At 51.2% G+C, this 17,916-nt stretch overlaps 1 protein-coding gene across 13 annotated transcripts in view; it reads right to left on the bottom strand.

Annotated features, from left to right (window-relative positions):
* SEMA4A (semaphorin 4A) overlaps nucleotides 1-17,916 on the bottom strand; it is a 47,759-nt gene continuing 29,843 nt past the window's right edge. For 8 of the 13 annotated variants that reach the window (XM_043502192.1, XM_043502196.1, XM_043502194.1 and 5 more), the window contains 13 exons: nucleotides 16,170-16,330; nucleotides 15,684-15,746; nucleotides 14,535-14,633; nucleotides 12,949-13,060; nucleotides 12,415-12,531; nucleotides 11,647-11,777; nucleotides 10,213-10,382; nucleotides 9,279-9,429; nucleotides 8,733-8,922; nucleotides 7,721-7,836; nucleotides 7,440-7,603; nucleotides 5,437-5,555; nucleotides 1-3,636 (listed from right to left, as the gene is read on the bottom strand). In XM_043502192.1, the coding sequence (XP_043358127.1) occupies nucleotides 2,957-3,636; nucleotides 5,437-5,555; nucleotides 7,440-7,603; nucleotides 7,721-7,836; nucleotides 8,733-8,922; nucleotides 9,279-9,429; nucleotides 10,213-10,382; nucleotides 11,647-11,777; nucleotides 12,415-12,531; nucleotides 12,949-13,060; nucleotides 14,535-14,633; nucleotides 15,684-15,746; nucleotides 16,170-16,330 (2,273 nt within the window). In that variant the 3' untranslated portion in view covers nucleotides 1-2,956. Of the gene's footprint in view, nucleotides 3,637-5,436; nucleotides 5,556-7,439; nucleotides 7,604-7,720; nucleotides 7,837-8,732; nucleotides 8,923-9,278; nucleotides 9,472-10,212; nucleotides 10,383-11,646; nucleotides 11,778-12,414; nucleotides 12,532-12,948; nucleotides 13,061-14,534; nucleotides 14,634-15,683; nucleotides 15,747-16,169; nucleotides 16,331-17,916 lie in introns of all 13 variants that reach the window. The other 5 variants (XM_038382903.2, XM_043502189.1, XM_038382905.2 and 2 more) reach the window with 1 other exon arrangement.

The raw sequence follows: 17,916 nt of genomic DNA, 5'->3' as shown, positions 1-17,916 counted from the left end.
GAGTGTGACATTCTCTTTTTAATAAAAAATAATATGTATCAAGAGCAGGAAGATGTACATCTTTTTAAAAAAAAAAAAAAGGTTAAACATCATAAAACAAGCAATGAAGGGTCAGATCCCCAGCTGGTGTAATGTGACCCTTCTGCACTGAAGTTAATGGGGCCAGATCCCAAGCAGGTGTAAACTGGTCCAGCTTCACTGAAGTTAATAGTGCCTGATCCCCAGCGGGTATAGATCAGCATTGAGCCCAAAGTGCTATGCTGATTGACACCAGCGGAGGATCAGGCCCGAAAGCTGTGCTTGCCACTGCAGTCCGAACAACATGGCACAGACCCCGGTGATCAGCGACACAGACAGACAGAATGGGCTTTGTCCTGACTGTAAAAGCTCAGGCACTTGGTCGAAGAATCTAGTCACTGTTACAGAGCAGTAGATGGCACAAGAATGAGAGCAGGAGTTGCACACACAGGCTAGGTCTTCACTGCAGAAAGGCCTGCGTACCTCAGCGTAAAATCCACATGCCGACGAGGCCCAGGTAGCTGTTACCTCAGTGTGGCTTGTCCAAGTGAACCCTGCCCCTCCTGGAGTTCACCTTGACTAGCCACATCAAGGTAAAAACTCCCTGGCCTTCTCTCCAGCAGGATTTCACAGTCACATTGCAACCTCCATGTAGATACACCCATTTTTATCCAATGAACAGAATGAAAGAGGGCAAGGTTCCAGGGAAGAGTTTTGCTTGGATGGTTTTGTGTAAGGGTGTTGAGTCTGTCACAGAGCTCAGGCAATGCTCTTACATCAGATCAGGCGGCTATTGTACAATAAGCTGGGGATCTGCTCCGGTTACAAGCATCAGCGTAGTTGCACTGTTGGAACCCCGGTCTAACAGGCGTTGCCACTTGAAGCCATAATTTGCAACCATGCAACTGCCCCAGCGTTTGAAATCTCCAGGGCCTGGTTCTCATCTACCTTGCCAGAGCAGGGTAAAAGGACCTGGATGTAAATGAGAATCAGGCTCACAATGCCTTAGAAGCCAGTTTTGCACAGAGCAGGATTAATAGGTGTGAGTGTAACTGAGAAAGAAGCCTGGATTTTCGAAGGACACCCTGGTAGAACCTGCCCCTGCTGCTGGAAAATGTAACAAGTGAACCCATCCCGTGTTGCATTGATTTCACTGAAGCATAATAGCAGTGTCAGAGCTGCAACAGACCAGCAATACATGGGATTAATTTATCCGTCACAAAATAATACTGATGCGGTTGAAGAAGGGTTTTAGAAACAAGCAAACTGATCCCATTGGACAGGGAGAAATCCCAGGGAAATCCACTTGCCTGGCTGTGTTTAGCCCCCGGTGCAACCAAGTGGTTTGTGCAAAAACCGCACCAGGTTTGCACTCCTGGCTCCGAATCCAGTCACTGGGCATTGTCAGTGTGGCTATCGGCCAGCTGCTGGGCTCAGAGCTGGTTTCGGTAGCCGCGTTTCTTCCGCAACTGGCAGAGGTGGTGAAACAAAGGGTTCGATCGCTTGTCGCTGCTACTGGGAAAAGTTTAACTTAAATCTAAAAACATTAAATTAAAAAAACAAGAACTTCATATTCAGTCACAACCTCTGCCTCCTCCCCATCCCCAAAGCCCCTTGCAAGTCCCCTCCCCTCCCCCAAAGCAGATTTTTCCGGCTGTTGGCTCCAAAACCCCAGGAACTCAGCTTGGTTCTCACTTACACTAAAAGGCCCCTTATACCCCTCCGGCAGTGCAGAGGGGATGTGGCTATAATTTATGCCTCCTTTACCAGACCAGAGTGGTGTAAAGAGGCCTTAGTGTAAATGAGAATCAGGCCCTAAAGCTGTCTACCCACACACAGCAGGGAGTGACAGTTCAATGCCCTCTGATGGAAGGACACCCTCCAGAGCAGAGCGCAGTCTCCGTGATGTGGGCCATCTCCGGTCTCCCCATTGCGGGGTCCAGTTAGCATTGGCTGTTGTGATCCAGACCTCTGGCCAAGCAGGAACTAGACTGGGAGCCCAGCTGCTCATTGCACGCAGGCCGACGAGGATCAGCTGTCTGATCATTGCCAGCTGGGGCTGGATTTGAACTGCTGACCCTGCGCTCAAAGGCAGAACATTAGACCCCATATTCAGAGTTGTAAGGAACCGGATTGGGCCCCGGCAGAGCTACACCCAGCCATCCACTGGCACCATCTGCATCCCACACAGGGGAGGACTGAGCTGGCCAGGGGCACACTAGGTAACGTGCAGCGGTCGCATCGCTTATTGGCCTTTGTTCACAGCACTCGCGGAGGGGACGTGGCAGCTCCCAGCTAGTCCAGGCCAGTGCAGGGATGTCACCAATTGTGGGGGGCACCAGCCTGGGAAGCAGCAGCTACGTAGACACAGCAACACTGGGCACATTCAGATCCCAACGCGGGGTTGCTCCCTGCTTGAACACGCAGGGGGCCCTAGCCAGGAAGGGCTCACACTCTCCTCAGCGCTGCTCTGCCCGCCAGCTCCATTGAACCCGGTCATCTAGAGCCCCAGATGGGCTCCGTGTTTGTCTCTTGGTTGGTGCGGAAACCCAAAAGTGGAAGGGGTTTGTTTTTGTTTTGTTTTTTTTAACGCCCCTCCCACGACTTGGCTGCTGGTGATGCCCAGAAGCGCAGTGAGGCAGGCTGGGCCCATCACTCTTCAGTGGTGGAGCGACCCACACATGGGTGGGCGGCAGCAGCTGGCACATGGACGAGGAGCAGGTGCAGTTTCTGGGCGCGCGCGCCGTGTGGAAGGTCTAACCAGCTGATACAATGTTTGTTATGAATTTGGGGGCTGGACGCAGACCGGTTTGTTATTGTAGGGTTGCTCCCAAGCGGTGAGCCACACGCACACTGGTTTGTAATCGCAGGGCTGCTCGTTACCACGACACACGGCTGATTTCGAGACGAAAGGCAGGTCGGGGCAGGCACGGCCAGCTTAAGCTTTCTCCAGAGCCACCCCTTGGAAGCCCTGCCTGGCCCCCAGGCTGGCGTTTAACCTGTTGTTGTCTGCGTCTATGCTCTGGTACAACCCCTGCATCTGAACACAGCAGTCCCTGGGGTCCTTGGCCCCCTCCTGGAAGGGCCCTTGTAGCTGTGGGCTCTGGCCTCCGTTCAGTGGCACCTTCTCCTGATTGGACACCTTGGTGGCTTCGGGGGTGCTGCAACCCTGCACCTTGCTCTTGGCCTTGAGCTTGCTGTGGTAGGAGAAGGCAGCCACGGCCATTGCTACGGCCAGCGTCACCAACAGCAGCACCGTCACTGTCACAAACTGCGCCCAGTAGGAGCGGTGTCCGCCCTGTGGGCCTGCCCCCTGCTCCAGCCCTTCCCCGACCATGCTGTCCCCTCCGCTCTCACTCAGGATGTTGGGGTAGTCGTCACCCCCCGTGGGGTCCTGCACCACATAGCGGGCCACCGGTTGTTGGTGCCCGTTCTCGCTGGCCCAGCACGTGTACTCGCCCGCCGCCTGGCGCTGCATGATGATCACCAGCGTCTTATCGTCCAACACCGTCAGCCCCGCCGGGGTCTTCGGCCTTGGGTAGCTCCAGTTGTAATTGGCCAGAGCGGAGAGCTGTGGGCATGGCAGCCGGATCACGGAGTTCAGGACTGGGCTCAAAGCTGGAAAGATACAAGGAGGGGAGAGGGAGCGGTGAGTCTTTGGTTGCCCTCCTGGACCAGCTGACGCTGCTGTTCAAAGAGCTGGCACCAGCTCCTTGCAACTTGAGCTGGGGCGAGTCACGGCGTTTGCGGGGAACAAAATTCCTTTCAAACTGGACCAACAGTGATCGTTTTTGTGGCCAATCGAAAAGTTAAAAACAAAAAAAGTGTTTCAGGTCAAATGAAAGGTTTTGATTTTTGAGCACTTTTAGATGGCTAATTCACTTGGAAACGAAAGGAAATGTTGAACTGAAAAATTGAAACGGTTCAATAGTTTTGGAAATTCTTTAGGGTTTGTTTTTGGCAAACAATTGGTGCGAAACCGACATGAATGCACAAAATGTTTTGGTGTCTCTGAATCAGCATTTTTCATAAAAAAAAAAAAGGTTCTTGTGAAAAAAAAGCTCCACTTCCAACCTGGGCATCCACCCTGGCATCTAGAGAGAAACCTGATTTTCAAAGGTACTGAGCACCGCCCCCATCCCCTCTTTCTGCACCTCAAGGGGGGCATCCACAAGAGCAAAGCAGTTTGGAAAGTCAGGCCAGGACGGGCTAGACTCTGAGTGCAGTATAAACTACATGGATGCAACCAGAGTGACTCTAGATTCACACTGGTGTCACTGAGAGCAGAATCCAGGCCAAAATTGGAGTAAACGGGCCCAATTATCCACTGCCCTGTACCTCAGGCAGTCACCTACTATTATTTAGGCCACCCTTGCGCTGGCTGCGATAGAAACGGGGAGCAAAGAGACAGTGCCTGCACTGAAGAGTATATCTAAGTAAAGCGGGTGCCGGTTTGCAGCAATCCCAATATTACCAACTTTCAGGTAATAATGACATTTTGCCGGGAGCTGATCCTGTCCCTCTGGGGATCCAGATCCTGGCAACAGGCAGGCTGCTTAGCGACAGCTGGTTTTGGAAGAAAGGCCCTGGCCACAGGCAGGTTTTCAGGGCTGCAGGCAGAGTGCCGGGGAAGGCACACTCCAGAGCTTCCTGGCAACTTTCAATTAATAGCAACTTTTGGCTGGGAACCGGGAGATTTGCTAGCCAGCGGCGGCTGCTGTATCAGACCATGTGATGGCTGCCATGTTGGCTGATGCACCAGTGGAGACCTCCAGAGCTAAAAGCACAAGTGGTTGAAACGTGAGCTAAGGCTCCCAGCACCACAACAGCCTCTAATCCTCAGTGGATTGGGCACAGAGGGGCAACTGTACAGTTTGTTATTGTAGGGCTGTCTGGGGGCTGGCACCCTGGCGAGGTGTTGTAGGGTTGTCCAGGGGGGCTGGCACCCTGGTGTGGTGTTGCATGGGTCCAAGGGGGCCTGGCATCCTGGCATGGTGTTGTAGGGTGGTCCAGGGGGGCTGGCCCCCTGGCATGCTTTTGTAGGGTGGTTCAGGGGGGCTGGCACCCTGGTGTGGTGTTGTAGGGTGGTCCAGGAGGCTGGCACCCTGGCGTGTTATTTATTACTGGGCCGAGCACTGCCTTGATTACATTATTTTTGATTGAAGAGTTTCTCCTGGGATTTGCTCCACAATGTTTGCAGAAAGCAGGGCCAAAGCCTACCAGAGACCTGACGCCTCAGAAGCACTGAGCTTGGTCCCGTTCGTTCCTTCCTGGCTTCAGCTCCTCCCTAGAGCAGGCAGCCCCCCTGGCTCACAGCGGGCCTCCCCAGCCCCCCTCGTAGCATTGCTGGTGTCAGAGTCCCACCCGCCAGTAAACACGTGCCCCAAGCACAGTAAACCCGGAAAGTCAATACTCAACTTTTTACCAGGCTGCTGCCCGAGTTGTCCTGAGACCTGGGCGTGGCCCTGCCTTTCCCACTGATCTGCTGGCACATAGCTCCCGGCTTACCCGTCTCGATGTCCTGCAGCCAGTTGCTCCTAGAGAAGGAGAAGTGACACACTGAGAACCCAAGGCAATGAATTCGCTCAAGCCGCTACTTGATGTGGGGACGGCAGGTGAGCTGGTTGCTGGCCAATGCCAGGTGCCCCAGAGGGAATGAACCGAACAGGTAATCATCAAGTGATCCATTCCTAGCTTCTGGCAAACAGAGGCTAGGGACACCATCCCTGCCCATCCTGGCTAATAGCCATTGATGGACCTGTCCTCAATGAACTTACCTAGTTCTTTTTTGAACCCTGTTATAGTCTTGGCCTTCACAACATCCTCTGGCAAAGAGTTCCACAGGTTGACTGTGCGTTGTGTGAAGAAATACTTCCTTTTGTTTGTTTTAAACCTGCTGACTATTCATTTCATTTGATTACCCCTAGTTCTTGTGTTATGAGAAGGAATAAATAACACTTGCATATTTACTTTCTCCACCCCAATCATGATTTCATAGACCTCTATCCTATCCCCTCTTAGTCGTCTCTTTTCAAAACTGAAAAGTCCCAGTCTGATTAATCTCTCCTCATACGCAAGCTGTTCCATCCCCCGAATCATTTTTGTCACCCTTTTCTGAACCTTTTCCAATTCCAATAGATCTTTTTTGAGATGGGGCGACCACATCTGCACGCAGTATTCAAGATGTGGGCGTACCATGGATTTATAGAGAGGTGACATGATATTTTCTGTCTTATTATCAATCAGAGCCATCACCCTCCAGATCTGGATGCAGCTTGGTGAGACTGTAGAGTCTGCCCAGGACTGGAAGCACAGGGAGTTCTGCAAAAGCGAGGGACATTGGCAGAGTTGTGTGGATGGGGAGCTCAGGGCTGGGACAGTGGGAGGGGGTGGGAGCCTGTGGATTGGGACGGACGCGAACGGGCTGTGGGAACCAGCAGCTCCTCTCCTTCCACCACATGGTCCCAACTTCACCAGCAAAGTTTGCTGGTTTGTTTGTTTCTAAAACCTCTCCTGGCTGACGGACGATCTCGGGTCTTGCCCGCCAGCGCCTCAGCTGGGGCAGGGAGACAAGGCAGCCTCAGAGGGCAGCTGGGAGCCTTGCAGGCCAGCTGGACAGATGGGTGCTAGTGGGGCTAGAGGGAGCGTATTAAAAATAGCAGCTTGGATGTATCCAGAGAGCCTCATGGAGGAGAGGACAAGAGCTGGAAGGCATCGATTTCCTGGCGTGAGCTTATTGCAAAGCAATTTTGAAGAAGGAAGCTGAGGGCAGCTGAGCGGGTCCGTGGACTAGGAAACACGGGGCTGTTGCTGGGATCCTGGCTGACACCCACAGGTGACTGGCCAGTGGCATATGCTCTGAGAGCGTGGTGCCTGTGGAATGCCCGTCAGTGCTAGCAAAGTGCGTTAGCAACACCGCAGGGCTGTATTCCTGGTGGGCGGTCCTTTGGGCTAGTGCTCAGGGAACACTAGGGGCTTTTCACCCTCCCCTCTCCCCCCACTCCCCAAGGCCCAGAAATACCCATCTGCCCTTCTAGAGCAGCTGTCCTGGGAAGATCTCAAAGCATTTGGCAAGCTCTGGGAGGCAGGGGAGTGTTATTTTCCCCGCTTTGCAGGCAGGAAATAAAGCAAGTCACTTTCCTAAATTCACACGGTGGGATAAGGCAGAATAGAACCCAGGAGTCCTGTTTCCTAGTCCCCTGCTCTAACCACCCCCGCCCTACCCCATCTTGGAGTTGGGAACAGAGCCATGAACCCTGACTCCCAGCCCCCTTCCTCTGACCACTAGAGCACACTCTCTTCCCAGAGCAGGGAGTAGAACCCAAGAGTGCTAACTGGCCAGGCTCTGCTCTAACCACTAGACATGCCTGCTTCCCTCTTGGAGGTCACACTTGAGTTGTTCCACACACTGAGCTACTCACGTGTTTTTGTTTGTGGCTCGGGCCCCCTGGCACGACTGGCTGCGCCCATCCCAGGCACAGTAGGGGTCTCGGGCGAGGACACAGTCAGCGCAGCTCCTGTACACGCTGCAGTTGGCCAGCGGCACCTGCAGGACCCCCTTGGAGTACCCCACATACAGGATCCCCTGCGGGCGGGGGTGGGGGGAGATGCACAGAAAATGTCACACAGTTACATCTACGTCACCTACTTAGCACCCTCCCCTTCCTGTCTGCTGCACCAGGCGGATCTGCAGGTCTCCTACCTTCCCAGATGAGAACAGAAGGTTCTGAACAGGCTCTGGGTCCTTAAACAGCTGGATTTCCTCAATGATATGAGCACCACTGGCCAGAGCCACTGCTTTGTGCAGGAATCCTTGATCTGTGGGAGGAAATATAGGGACACAAGTGTATTTGCCATGGGGCTGAGAGAAGGCATCCTCTCTTTGAGGAGTTGATCTCTAAGTTGACTGTGTGTAACAAAGGTATTTAAGGTCTTAGTTTCAGTGGAAGTGGAGTATCTGGATCTAAATGGCTAGTCTATTCAATTCTCTCTCTCTCTCTCTCTCTCTCACACACACACACACACACACACACAATTTGCTTAATTAAAAGAGAACGACCCTTCGTTTATACAGGACCTTTTGCCCCAATATGCCTCCAAAGCACTTTGTTAGCTGGCTGGCACCAACCTTGTCAAGCTTATAGAAACCACTTTGTCCACCACTAAAATGCAGCCACCTCTGGGGTGAAGAGCAGTAAATGTGTTTAACAATGCATGGGACAGGAAGTGAAGGAGAGCCAGACGTAACTGAAAGGGCAATGGGCAGGGTGCAATTAACAGACCTGAGATTGGCCAGTAGAATGGTGTGAAACACTCCCCTGCTCTGCTAACACACAAATTCCAAAATAACAAATACACAAATTGGCAAAAAAAAAAAATTGTCAAAATGTTTACATTTTCTTTGAATTTTCAATTTCATTTTTTTCAAAAGGTAAAAAAGCCTCAAAAACTAAACTAATTTTTTTTTTTTTTACTTTTTCATTTCATTCCAAACCCCAAAAAGTTTCATTTCAGGTCCACCTGAAATGAATTTTTTCTTCATTTTTCAGGTCAATCACCAGAAAAGGAATGACCTGTCTGACTCCGGCGATAAGTGCCTGCCCCCGTCCCACTGATGACAATGGGAGCTTTTCCATTAGGTAAACTGTCAGCTGGGTGCAGAATCCAGCTCCACGCACTGACGAGGTGGTGTCCCCTGCTCATGGGAGCCATACCTGTTCCCAGGAACATCACCTCATAGGAGGTGCCCGAGACACTGTGGGTCTGATCGACTGCGATCCGCGTATATTTCACGTTCTGCTTCACCAGCACCGGCTGCTTGTTCCTGGGCACAACCTTCCCATCCATCAGGAAGTGGTTTTTCATGAAGGTCAGGACTTTGTCTGCCGATGGGCGCACTGAGCACTGCAGTGGGAGGAGAAAGGCAGAGGATCAGAAGGGCTATCAGTGGTGGGAACTGGGCTAGTGACAGGCTTAGGGGGTTGGGTTTTTTTTTGCTCTAGGCACCCTTGCAAAGGGGGAAAGCACAGTTGATGATGCCAGCTTCCTGTAAAAAGCAAGGCAGATGGACTATTATCCAGGGAAACTGAGGCACGGAGCAATTAAGTGCCTTGCCCGAAGTCAGCGGCCCCGGTAGGAATTGAACCCAGGTGTCCTGAGTTCCAGCCGCCTGGCTTAACCCCAAATCTGTCCTGCAAAGTCATCCTTCGGCACACATCTTCATGCCGTGGAGTTAGATGCGTGAAGCAGGTGATACTCACGCTGCCAGGGCGTGGCTCAGGGACCTCATCGCTGTATGTCATCCACCGGGAGCTCTCCTTGTTCAGCTCCTTGTATTTGCCGTTGAAGACTCTTTCGATGTCCTCCAGGTTGAAAGCGCACACCGCCGTGCTGCCTGCGTCTCCCATCTGCCTGCCAAGGGATGAGTGATCCTGTTGGCGGTACACGCCAGCGCTAGGGGGACACCCTGAGGTCAGCAGGTCAGATGTGGGATCCAGCCACACCCTGCCTGTGACGTGTGGGTCAGTGGGCATCGGGAGTCCACCCCTTTGGGGCCCTCTAGAAGGGCTGTTCCTTGGCCATATAAACCTTCTGAAATAATAATGCCAGCTGCTTCCACAGCAACCTCCATCCAGGGCCTCCAAACACTTGCAAAGCATCAACCCTCACCACCCACAGCGACAGGCACTTGCCTATGAATAGAATCCAGGAGTCCTGACTCGCAGCCCCCTCTGACCACTGGCTATGCTCCTTCCTAGAGCTGAGCAGAGAATCCAGGCATGCCAACTCCCAGTCCCCAGTGCTCTATTAGATCACACTCACGCCTAGATGTGGGACTAGAATCCAGGAGTCCTGACCCCAAGCCACCTGCTCTAACCACTAGACACTAGTCTCATCTCTTAGGTCTGAAATTTACTAAGCAATTTCTTCAGCAATACCATGTGGCAAGGAGTTCCACAGGTTAATTACATGTGCTGCAATAACGAAATATTCAGGGTGAACCATAACAGAAGGGTCCTCTTTTCTGGGTTCAGCATACCCATCGGAATGGGCCTGATGGACAGAGCCCCTCCCCCGCCCCCCAAAATGTCCTTCTTGCGATAGGGGACTTGTGGCCTTGCGGGCCTGGGAATACATGGGTCCTTAGGGGATTTCTGAGCCCTTTGGACAGGAGAGGAAAGTTTTCTGCCTTACCATTGTGAAGTGAAGACTCCATAGAAGACGGCGCCCCCTCCTGGCTGGGGTAGGACAAAGGAGTGCTGGATCACGTTGAAAGGGAAGTGTCCTGGCTGGAAGCACGTCAACTGGGCTTTCAGGAACGTGGTCCATTTCTTCTGCAGCACCTTCTCTCCTCCAACGTCATTCTGCAGGAGAGAGGAATGCCTGGTCACCCGGACCGGAGCAGGGCCTCTCCTTAAAGGGACGGCTGAGAGGACGGCTTGTCCTGGGGGTCAGCGCGCAGCCATGCTGCCATTGTGTTGGTACAACTCCGCCAGCAGTGGGTGTGTGTGCTGCTCTGGAAAGGGGAAGAGTTATTCTGAATGAAGGGAAGATCTGAGAGGAAGGGTGGCCCTGTGGGTAGACCCAGACTCAATCTCCTGCTCAAAATAAAAAGGGGGAATTCTAGTGATGCAACTGTGGTGAGTAAATCAACCACCAGGCTCTGATCAGCTGATGTTCCAGACAATGATGTAATAAGCCCTTGTGCGCAGTCAGTGAGATATGAGGAACTAAAAAGGTGGACAAAAGCAGGAAACCACCCAGACAGTGGTAATGGGCTGTTAGGAGGCTAGTGGGCCAGCTTAAGATACAGGATTAATAGATTCCAAGGCCAGAAGGAACCATTGTGATCATCTAGCCTGACCTCCTGTATAGAACAGGTCAGAGAGCTGCCTCAAAATCATGCCTAGAGCAGATCCTTTTGAAAAAAATCCAATTTAAAAATGGAGAATCCACCATGACCCTGGGTCTTTTGTTCCAATGCTTAATTACGTTTGCTGTTAAAAATTGACGCCTTATTTCCTGTCTGAATTTGTCCGGCTTCAACTTCCAGCCATTGGCTCCTGTTAGACCTTTCCCTGCTAGACTGAAGAGCCCATCATCAAATATTTGTTCCCCACATAGATGCGTATAGACGGTGCTCATGCCGCCCCATAACCCACATGGAGCGATGGGGTCCAAATGCAGGGCGTGGCTGCAGGAACAGTTGCAGCGTGACCCTGAAAGGCAGCGGAGGCTGGCCAGCCAGCTGGTTCTTGGGCCCCAGGCAAATGGGACAGCATCTGTCTATATCTGTAAATAAATAGGTAACACCAGCCACCTTTCATCCAAATGGAGCCGTTCCAGATTTCGGCTAGAGCCCAGCTCTGGGAGGGGGCAACTGAATTTTATTCCTCATCAATGTCACTGTCTACTATGGTCCAATCAGCTACATCTATGCAAGGCCCCCGGCACAGATCTGAAGGCAATCAAGCTGCCGAGATGCCACGGAAGGCGGAACGGAGGCTCTGTGTTACTGGTGGGTCAGTTGTCATCACCGGGGCAGGCCACAAGCAGGAGAGACCACAATGCGAGGGTACGAGACACAGGCGCACGTGCTCCCAGAGCCAACTCGGGCCTGCCTCATACCTTGCACACACGAGCTACTCGGGAGACCATGAGCTTCTCAAAGAAATCAAACTCCTCGGCCGTCTCCTCGAAGAAGAAATAGACCTTCTCGTCTCCAGGGATGTTGGCGGAGGCCACGAAGCCCGCGTCGACTGTGGGGAGAAGGAGACCAGGTGGGTTAGATGCCGAATCCCTGCACACTGCTTCCCAAGGGGCAGATGGGGGGCATGTAAATATTCATGGGAGACTGTGGACTTGTTGCCTAGGAAACACATCCCTGAGAGCCAGTGGGCACCAGCTGCTTGCGGTTGGTTAATAGGTGACGGCGACCCGAGCAAAGAATCCCTGAGCCTGATTCTCACTGATGTGAGGGCCCGTTAAGCAGCTAAAGGGCCTTAATGAGGGGGGGACTGGTTCCCTGAGAATCCTTCCTAAGCACGGTCCTCCCTGGCCAGCTTGGAGCTCCACCTGCCCTGCTTAGGGGGCAGATTGTGGGCATGAGTAGAGTGCACTGTGCTATGGTTATTCTCTGCTTTCCAGGGATGGCAGGGGACCACAGGGAGCCCAGTGTAAATTAGAGCAGCCCCGAGGCTGCTCTAACTGGCCCCGGAGCCAGGCTGAGCACAGCCTCAGCAAAAAGGGTGTTGCAGCCTCTCATCCCAACCCCACCAGGTAACAGAGTCAGGTCCTGTGTCTGGAAGACCATAAATGGGCAGCTGTTGATTTCAGATGCTACCTCAGCCCCTGCCCTTCCCCACAGCAGGAGCAAGCCCTCCTACCCATCCTCACCATTCAGCCACCTGAGGAAGGCATCGGTCTTCAGCAAGGTCCTGCTGCCCAGGGTGCGGGAGATTATGGGCTCGTTGCCTTGGAAGTTGTTCATGGTCCCCGTGTAGAGCTCACCTCCTGCAGGAGGAGAGAGGCGATGAGGGAAGCCCGGGCCGGCAGCTGTGCCGGTGCCTCTGGGCTCGGTTATTTAGTCAAAGAGAGGTAAAGTGCTTTGAGATGTCTGTATGAAAAGTACCAGACCTGGGACTCATTATCCTGATGGATTAGAGTGGGTTACCCGGGCATTGAGGGATAAACCTACATCTCTAAGACAGTATCAAAGGATGACAGCAGGACCTTAAAGGCCTCTTTCAAGCCAGCCCCAGGCCTTTGAATCCTGGACTTGCCGCACCGAAGACATGTGACTCGACTGGTGCAGCTCAAGACCGAATCCTCTGCTTTGAGACACCATAACGGTAGGGCTGCGGGTTCCACCTCCCTCCCCATCACGCAGTCACTGCGCAGCCCATGGTTTCCAAAGAGCTTCATACTCACCCACCAGGATGGCCGTACACTTGTGGCTGGGATCGAAGGGGCACTGTCCCTTCCCATCCTGGAGGAGGGGCTGCCCTTGGCTGACAGAAACCAAGCTGAAATTCTCCAGATTCTGCGAGGAATTAAAAATCAATCCATCAGTCGCAGGACAAGAACAAAGCGAATGGTGGTCGCTTGAGTTCAGTCTAGAGACAGATCCCCTCCAGGCAACAGGGTGGGGGAATCCAACTTTCATAATAAAGATAACTCTCTATGTTATAAGAAAAGGAGTACTTGTGGCACCTTAGAGACTAACAAATTTATTAGAGCGTAAGCTTTCGTGAACTACAGCTCACTTCATCGGATGCATCCGATGAAGTGAGCTGTAGCTCACGAAAGCTTATGCTCTAATAAATTTGTTAGTCTCTAAGGTGCCACAAGTACTCCTTTTCTTTTTGCGAATACAGACTAACATGGCTGCTACTCTGAAACCTGTCTCTATGTTATATTATAATCTATGTGTTTTACCAAGGAGGTCACCCACAGGCCAGTGGCAGTGCCAGGAATGGAAGCCAGGTCTTCTGAGACCCAGTCCAGGGCTGTACCTTTTATGCCACACTCATAATATAACCCCAATAAAGTCAAATTATAATGGAATCCCAATAATCAGGAACCCCAAATCAGGACACCCGTGAATTTTGGAGGAGAACCCAGGCCAGAGCTCAGATTAGCGCTCTCTTCTGGTGACTCCAAAAGAACAGGGCCAACTACTCTCAAATGTGGCCGCTTGTTTTTGCATATCTACTTCTTTTGGGTTACGCAACTGGAGAAAATCAGAGGCCAGGTTTGAAAATGTTGACCCAGGTTCCTGTAAACTCACCACTTCTCCCGTAAACCCGGGCCTTTCATCTGGAAAGGAAAATAACCAGAAAATAGAAGAGGCTGCTTAACATACACACAGAGCCAACAGAGGGCAGCAAAGCCTCTTCTCTAGAGACTAGAATTCAAGCCCTGACTCTGCCCCCACTCGCTCTGACCACTAGACCACACTACCTCTCAGACCTAGAAATAGAACCCAGGAGTCCTGACTCCACCCTCTTTGCTCTCCTCTCTCTCACACACATCATCGACAAGGTAGTCAATAAAGGCCAGATTTTCCAGTGTTTAAGTGCTTAAAGATACTGGTAGGCATTTATTGGGATCTTCAAATGCACCTAGGCACCTAATTCCCTTTGAAGACCAACGGGACTAAGGTGCTACTGTAAATCCCAATAGGTGCCTAGCTGTGTTATTAGGTGCCTAAACCCCTTTGCCGATCTGGCCCTAAACCCTTCTGTGTCCCGGCAGTCTGGGTCAGGATTTAGGGAGACCCCATGTGGTAATCCTACACAGTGCAGTCTGGGGAATTGGAGGGTCAGAGAGAATCACAAGGTCTCTCTGTGTCCAGCAGCCTCAGTGTCAATCACAGACCAGACCTGCCTCTTCTGTGAGCCTTGGCCCATTTCCGGAACCAAACCCTTTGCAGGCTCTGAAGCGATGTGCTGGGTGAAACTCAGACAGCAGGTGCTGGAGTCAGAGCTTCTCGCCAACCCGAACCAGACACTCACAATGTAAGAGCAGGTGGGGCTGAAGGCATAGGTCCCACAGGTGTACAGGTGAGTCTGATTCACTGGCACTAGGACACGGATGAAGTTGAAGCACTCTGTCTGTGGGAGAAAAGAACACGCCACTTAAAAAATAACAGCTTAGATTTCAGATTGCTTCACAGACTGCATAGAACAGGATCACTATGCTCAGCACTGGCATGCAGCCACCTCTGGGGTGGAATGCAGCAGTGATTTAACAGCCCCCAGCAATATCTCACTGGGATCACTGACCCATAATTAAAATGCAGCCACCTCTGGGGTGGCAGCAGTTTCAAAAGTACATGACCACGCTGCACATGGATTGCACAGCCAGCATTAAAATGCAGCCACCTCTGGGGTGGGACTTGGCTGCAGTTCAATAGCACACAGCAATGCTATACAGGTATCCTGCTCAGCACTAAAATACAGCCACCTCTGGGTCAGAGAGTGGCAGCTGTTTCAAAAGCACACAGCAACACTGCACAGTGATTATTCACCCAGCATTAAAATGCAGCCACTTCTGGGGTGGGACTTAGCAGCAGTTCAATAACACAAAGCAATGCTATACAGGGATCACTAGTCAGCATTAAACAGCATCCACTCTGAAGTGGAACGTGACAGCTGTTCAACAGCGCATAGCAATGCTGCACAGAGATCACTCACCCAGCCCTAAAAAGCAGCCACCTCTAGAGTGAAGCATGATAGCTGTACAGTTTAGGAGAAGAAGAACACGACCAAGCTGAGCTGCAAGGGGAAGTTAGGGAGGCAAATGAAGAGTTGGCCAGGACACCAGGATTAACACCCCAGTGCACGGGATCTTTTAAAAGACCCCAATCACAAGCCAGCGCTCCCAGGACCCCAGGCTGAGACCCTGAGAAGAATGTCACCTAGTCCACCAGCAAGCACTATCGCTTCCTTTTCAAGTTGTGGGAGTGAGAAACCAGGCTCAGGAATTGCACCTGGCTTGACACCACCTCTCACGGCACCACAAAGCACCCACCCACCCCAGCACCCACCCCTCAGCATTGTTGCCAGCTCTCCATGCCCTTCATATACACTCAAAGATTAACTGCGCCCTCGAGGGGCATAATACAACCCACACCAGCATCAGCATCTCCCCCATCTCCTTACCAGATTGCTTTTCTTCTTAAAGACACACTCTTGCTTTTTTTCAGGCACGGGTTGCCACACTATCTGTAAGGGGGGAAAGAGAGAGATTCTTCAAAGGTTGGGAGGAAGAGTCCACCTGGAGAAAAGGTCAAGAGTCTGTAAAAGTGCACTGGAAGGAAAGGAAGCTGCTGAGAGCAAAATTCTCAGGGAGGGGAATATGATCTAGTGGTCAGAGCAAGGAGGTTAGGGAGTCAGGATTCTTCACTTCAGTTCTGTTCTCTCTAAAGGCTTCTGCTTAAGGTTCAAAGCACTTTACCAACATTAATGAATTACAACTCACAATTCCTGAGTAACATTATCCCCACTTTACAGATGGGGAAACTGAGGCATGGGAGGAGGAACAGAACCCAGATCTGACTTCCACTTGCCCCACCTCTGGGATCAGCGTGCCTCCCTCCTGCATCCCAAATGCTCCCCACTCTCTTGGGAAGGCCGAGTTCTACTCACTGAACCCATCAGCTCCATGGACCCAGCACTGTCTACCCGGAGTGAGAGGATGGTATCTCGAGCTCCCACATACAGAGTGCCTTCATCTTCGCTCAAGAGGAAAGTATCATAGTGGAAGGTTCCATCCTGGCTGAAGCTGGTTAGGGTCCTCCGGGGGTCTCCTGGCAGGGATCAAACAGTGCATGGTATATGATACTTAGCACCTATATAGCATAAGGTACCTTTATGGTACCTATATACCATAAAGAAGCACCCACATACTGTAAAGTGGCACCTATATACCACAGCTTGGCACCTATATTCCATAACTCAGCACCATATATGTAAAGTGGCACCTGTACAGAATAGCCTTAGAGTTGGTTGAACATTTCCCAACAGAATGTTTTTTTTTTGTCAGAAACACGCTGATTTCCACAGAATTTCATTTTTTGATGAAAATCACCTAAACAAAGCGTTTTGATCATGCAACAGGATGCTCTGATTTTTTTTGTTTCGCAATTTATTTGATATATGATTTAAAACAATCAAAATCAATTGACTCGAAACAATTAAAAAAAAATTCATTTAGCAGGAATTGTTGAAATTCTACATTTCATTCCCATTCGGAACAAAAAACAACTTTGAAATGGCGGAACTTCCTGCTAAAACCAGAAATGTAACTTCCCCCAAAATGCTACATAACACATATGTGTTGTAACACAGCGTCTATCATAAGAACGGCCCTACTGGGTCAGACCAAAGGTCCATCTAGCCCAGTGTCCTGTCTTCTGACAGCGGCCAGTGCCAGGTGCCCCAGAGGGAATGAACAGAACAAGGAATCATCAAGTGATCCATCCCCTGTCGCTCATTCCCAGCTTCTGGCAAATATATCACAACTTACCATGTATATGTTGTAACACAGCATCTGTATACAGCAACTTACATGTATATACCATAACTTAGCATCTATACGCCATAACATAATATATATGCATGTACCATAAGAAAGCATGTATGTGGTACAGTGGCAAAGGCTATGGACCAGTGGTTCTCAAAGCTAGTCTGCCGTTGTTCAGGGAAAGCCCCTGGCGGGCCGGACCGGTTTGTTTACATGCCGCGTCCGCAGGTTTGGCCGATCGCGGCTCCCACTGGCCGCGGTTCGCAGCTTCAGGCCCATGGGGGCTGCGGGAAGCAGCGCAGGCCAACCACTGCTCTGGACTATGACTCAGGAGATCTGGATTCTAGTCCAGTCTCTGTAGGAGACCCAGTGGGTGACCTGGAGCAAATCATTTCCCCTCTCACATTTGGTTTGCTTTGTGTATGGAAGCACCACAGGGCGTGGCCTGGCTCTCACTGTGTGTATGTACAGCTCCTAGCACAATGGGGCTCTGATCTCAGTGAAGGCCTCTTGGAGATAATGCAGATAAATAATAAATGCATGTATTGTAACAAAACACCCATATATTGAAACATAGCATCTCTCTCTCTATAAACACACACTGTAACTTAGAACCTACATACTGTAATGTAGCATATATATACCACAACTTGGCACCTATACATTGTAACATAACATAGATACTGCAACTTAGTGCCTATGTAATGTAATGTAGCATGTTATATCCCATAGACTTTCAGTGCTCTTGGGGTCTGACCCAAAGCCCACTGAAGTCAAAGGAATTGACTCGGAGGGGGGGTTGGATCAGGCTGTATATGCTGTATGACACTGGCAGAAGGAGCAGCCAGCATATGCAGTGGAAATGTCCCT

The sequence above is a fragment of the Dermochelys coriacea genome, chromosome 24, assembly GCF_009764565.3.
Source record: "Dermochelys coriacea isolate rDerCor1 chromosome 24, rDerCor1.pri.v4, whole genome shotgun sequence".
Classification (NCBI taxonomy): domain Eukaryota; kingdom Metazoa; phylum Chordata; order Testudines; family Dermochelyidae; genus Dermochelys; species Dermochelys coriacea.
Note: the sequence above shows the minus strand (reverse complement) of the source record. Positions and strands in the feature narration are given on the sequence as shown.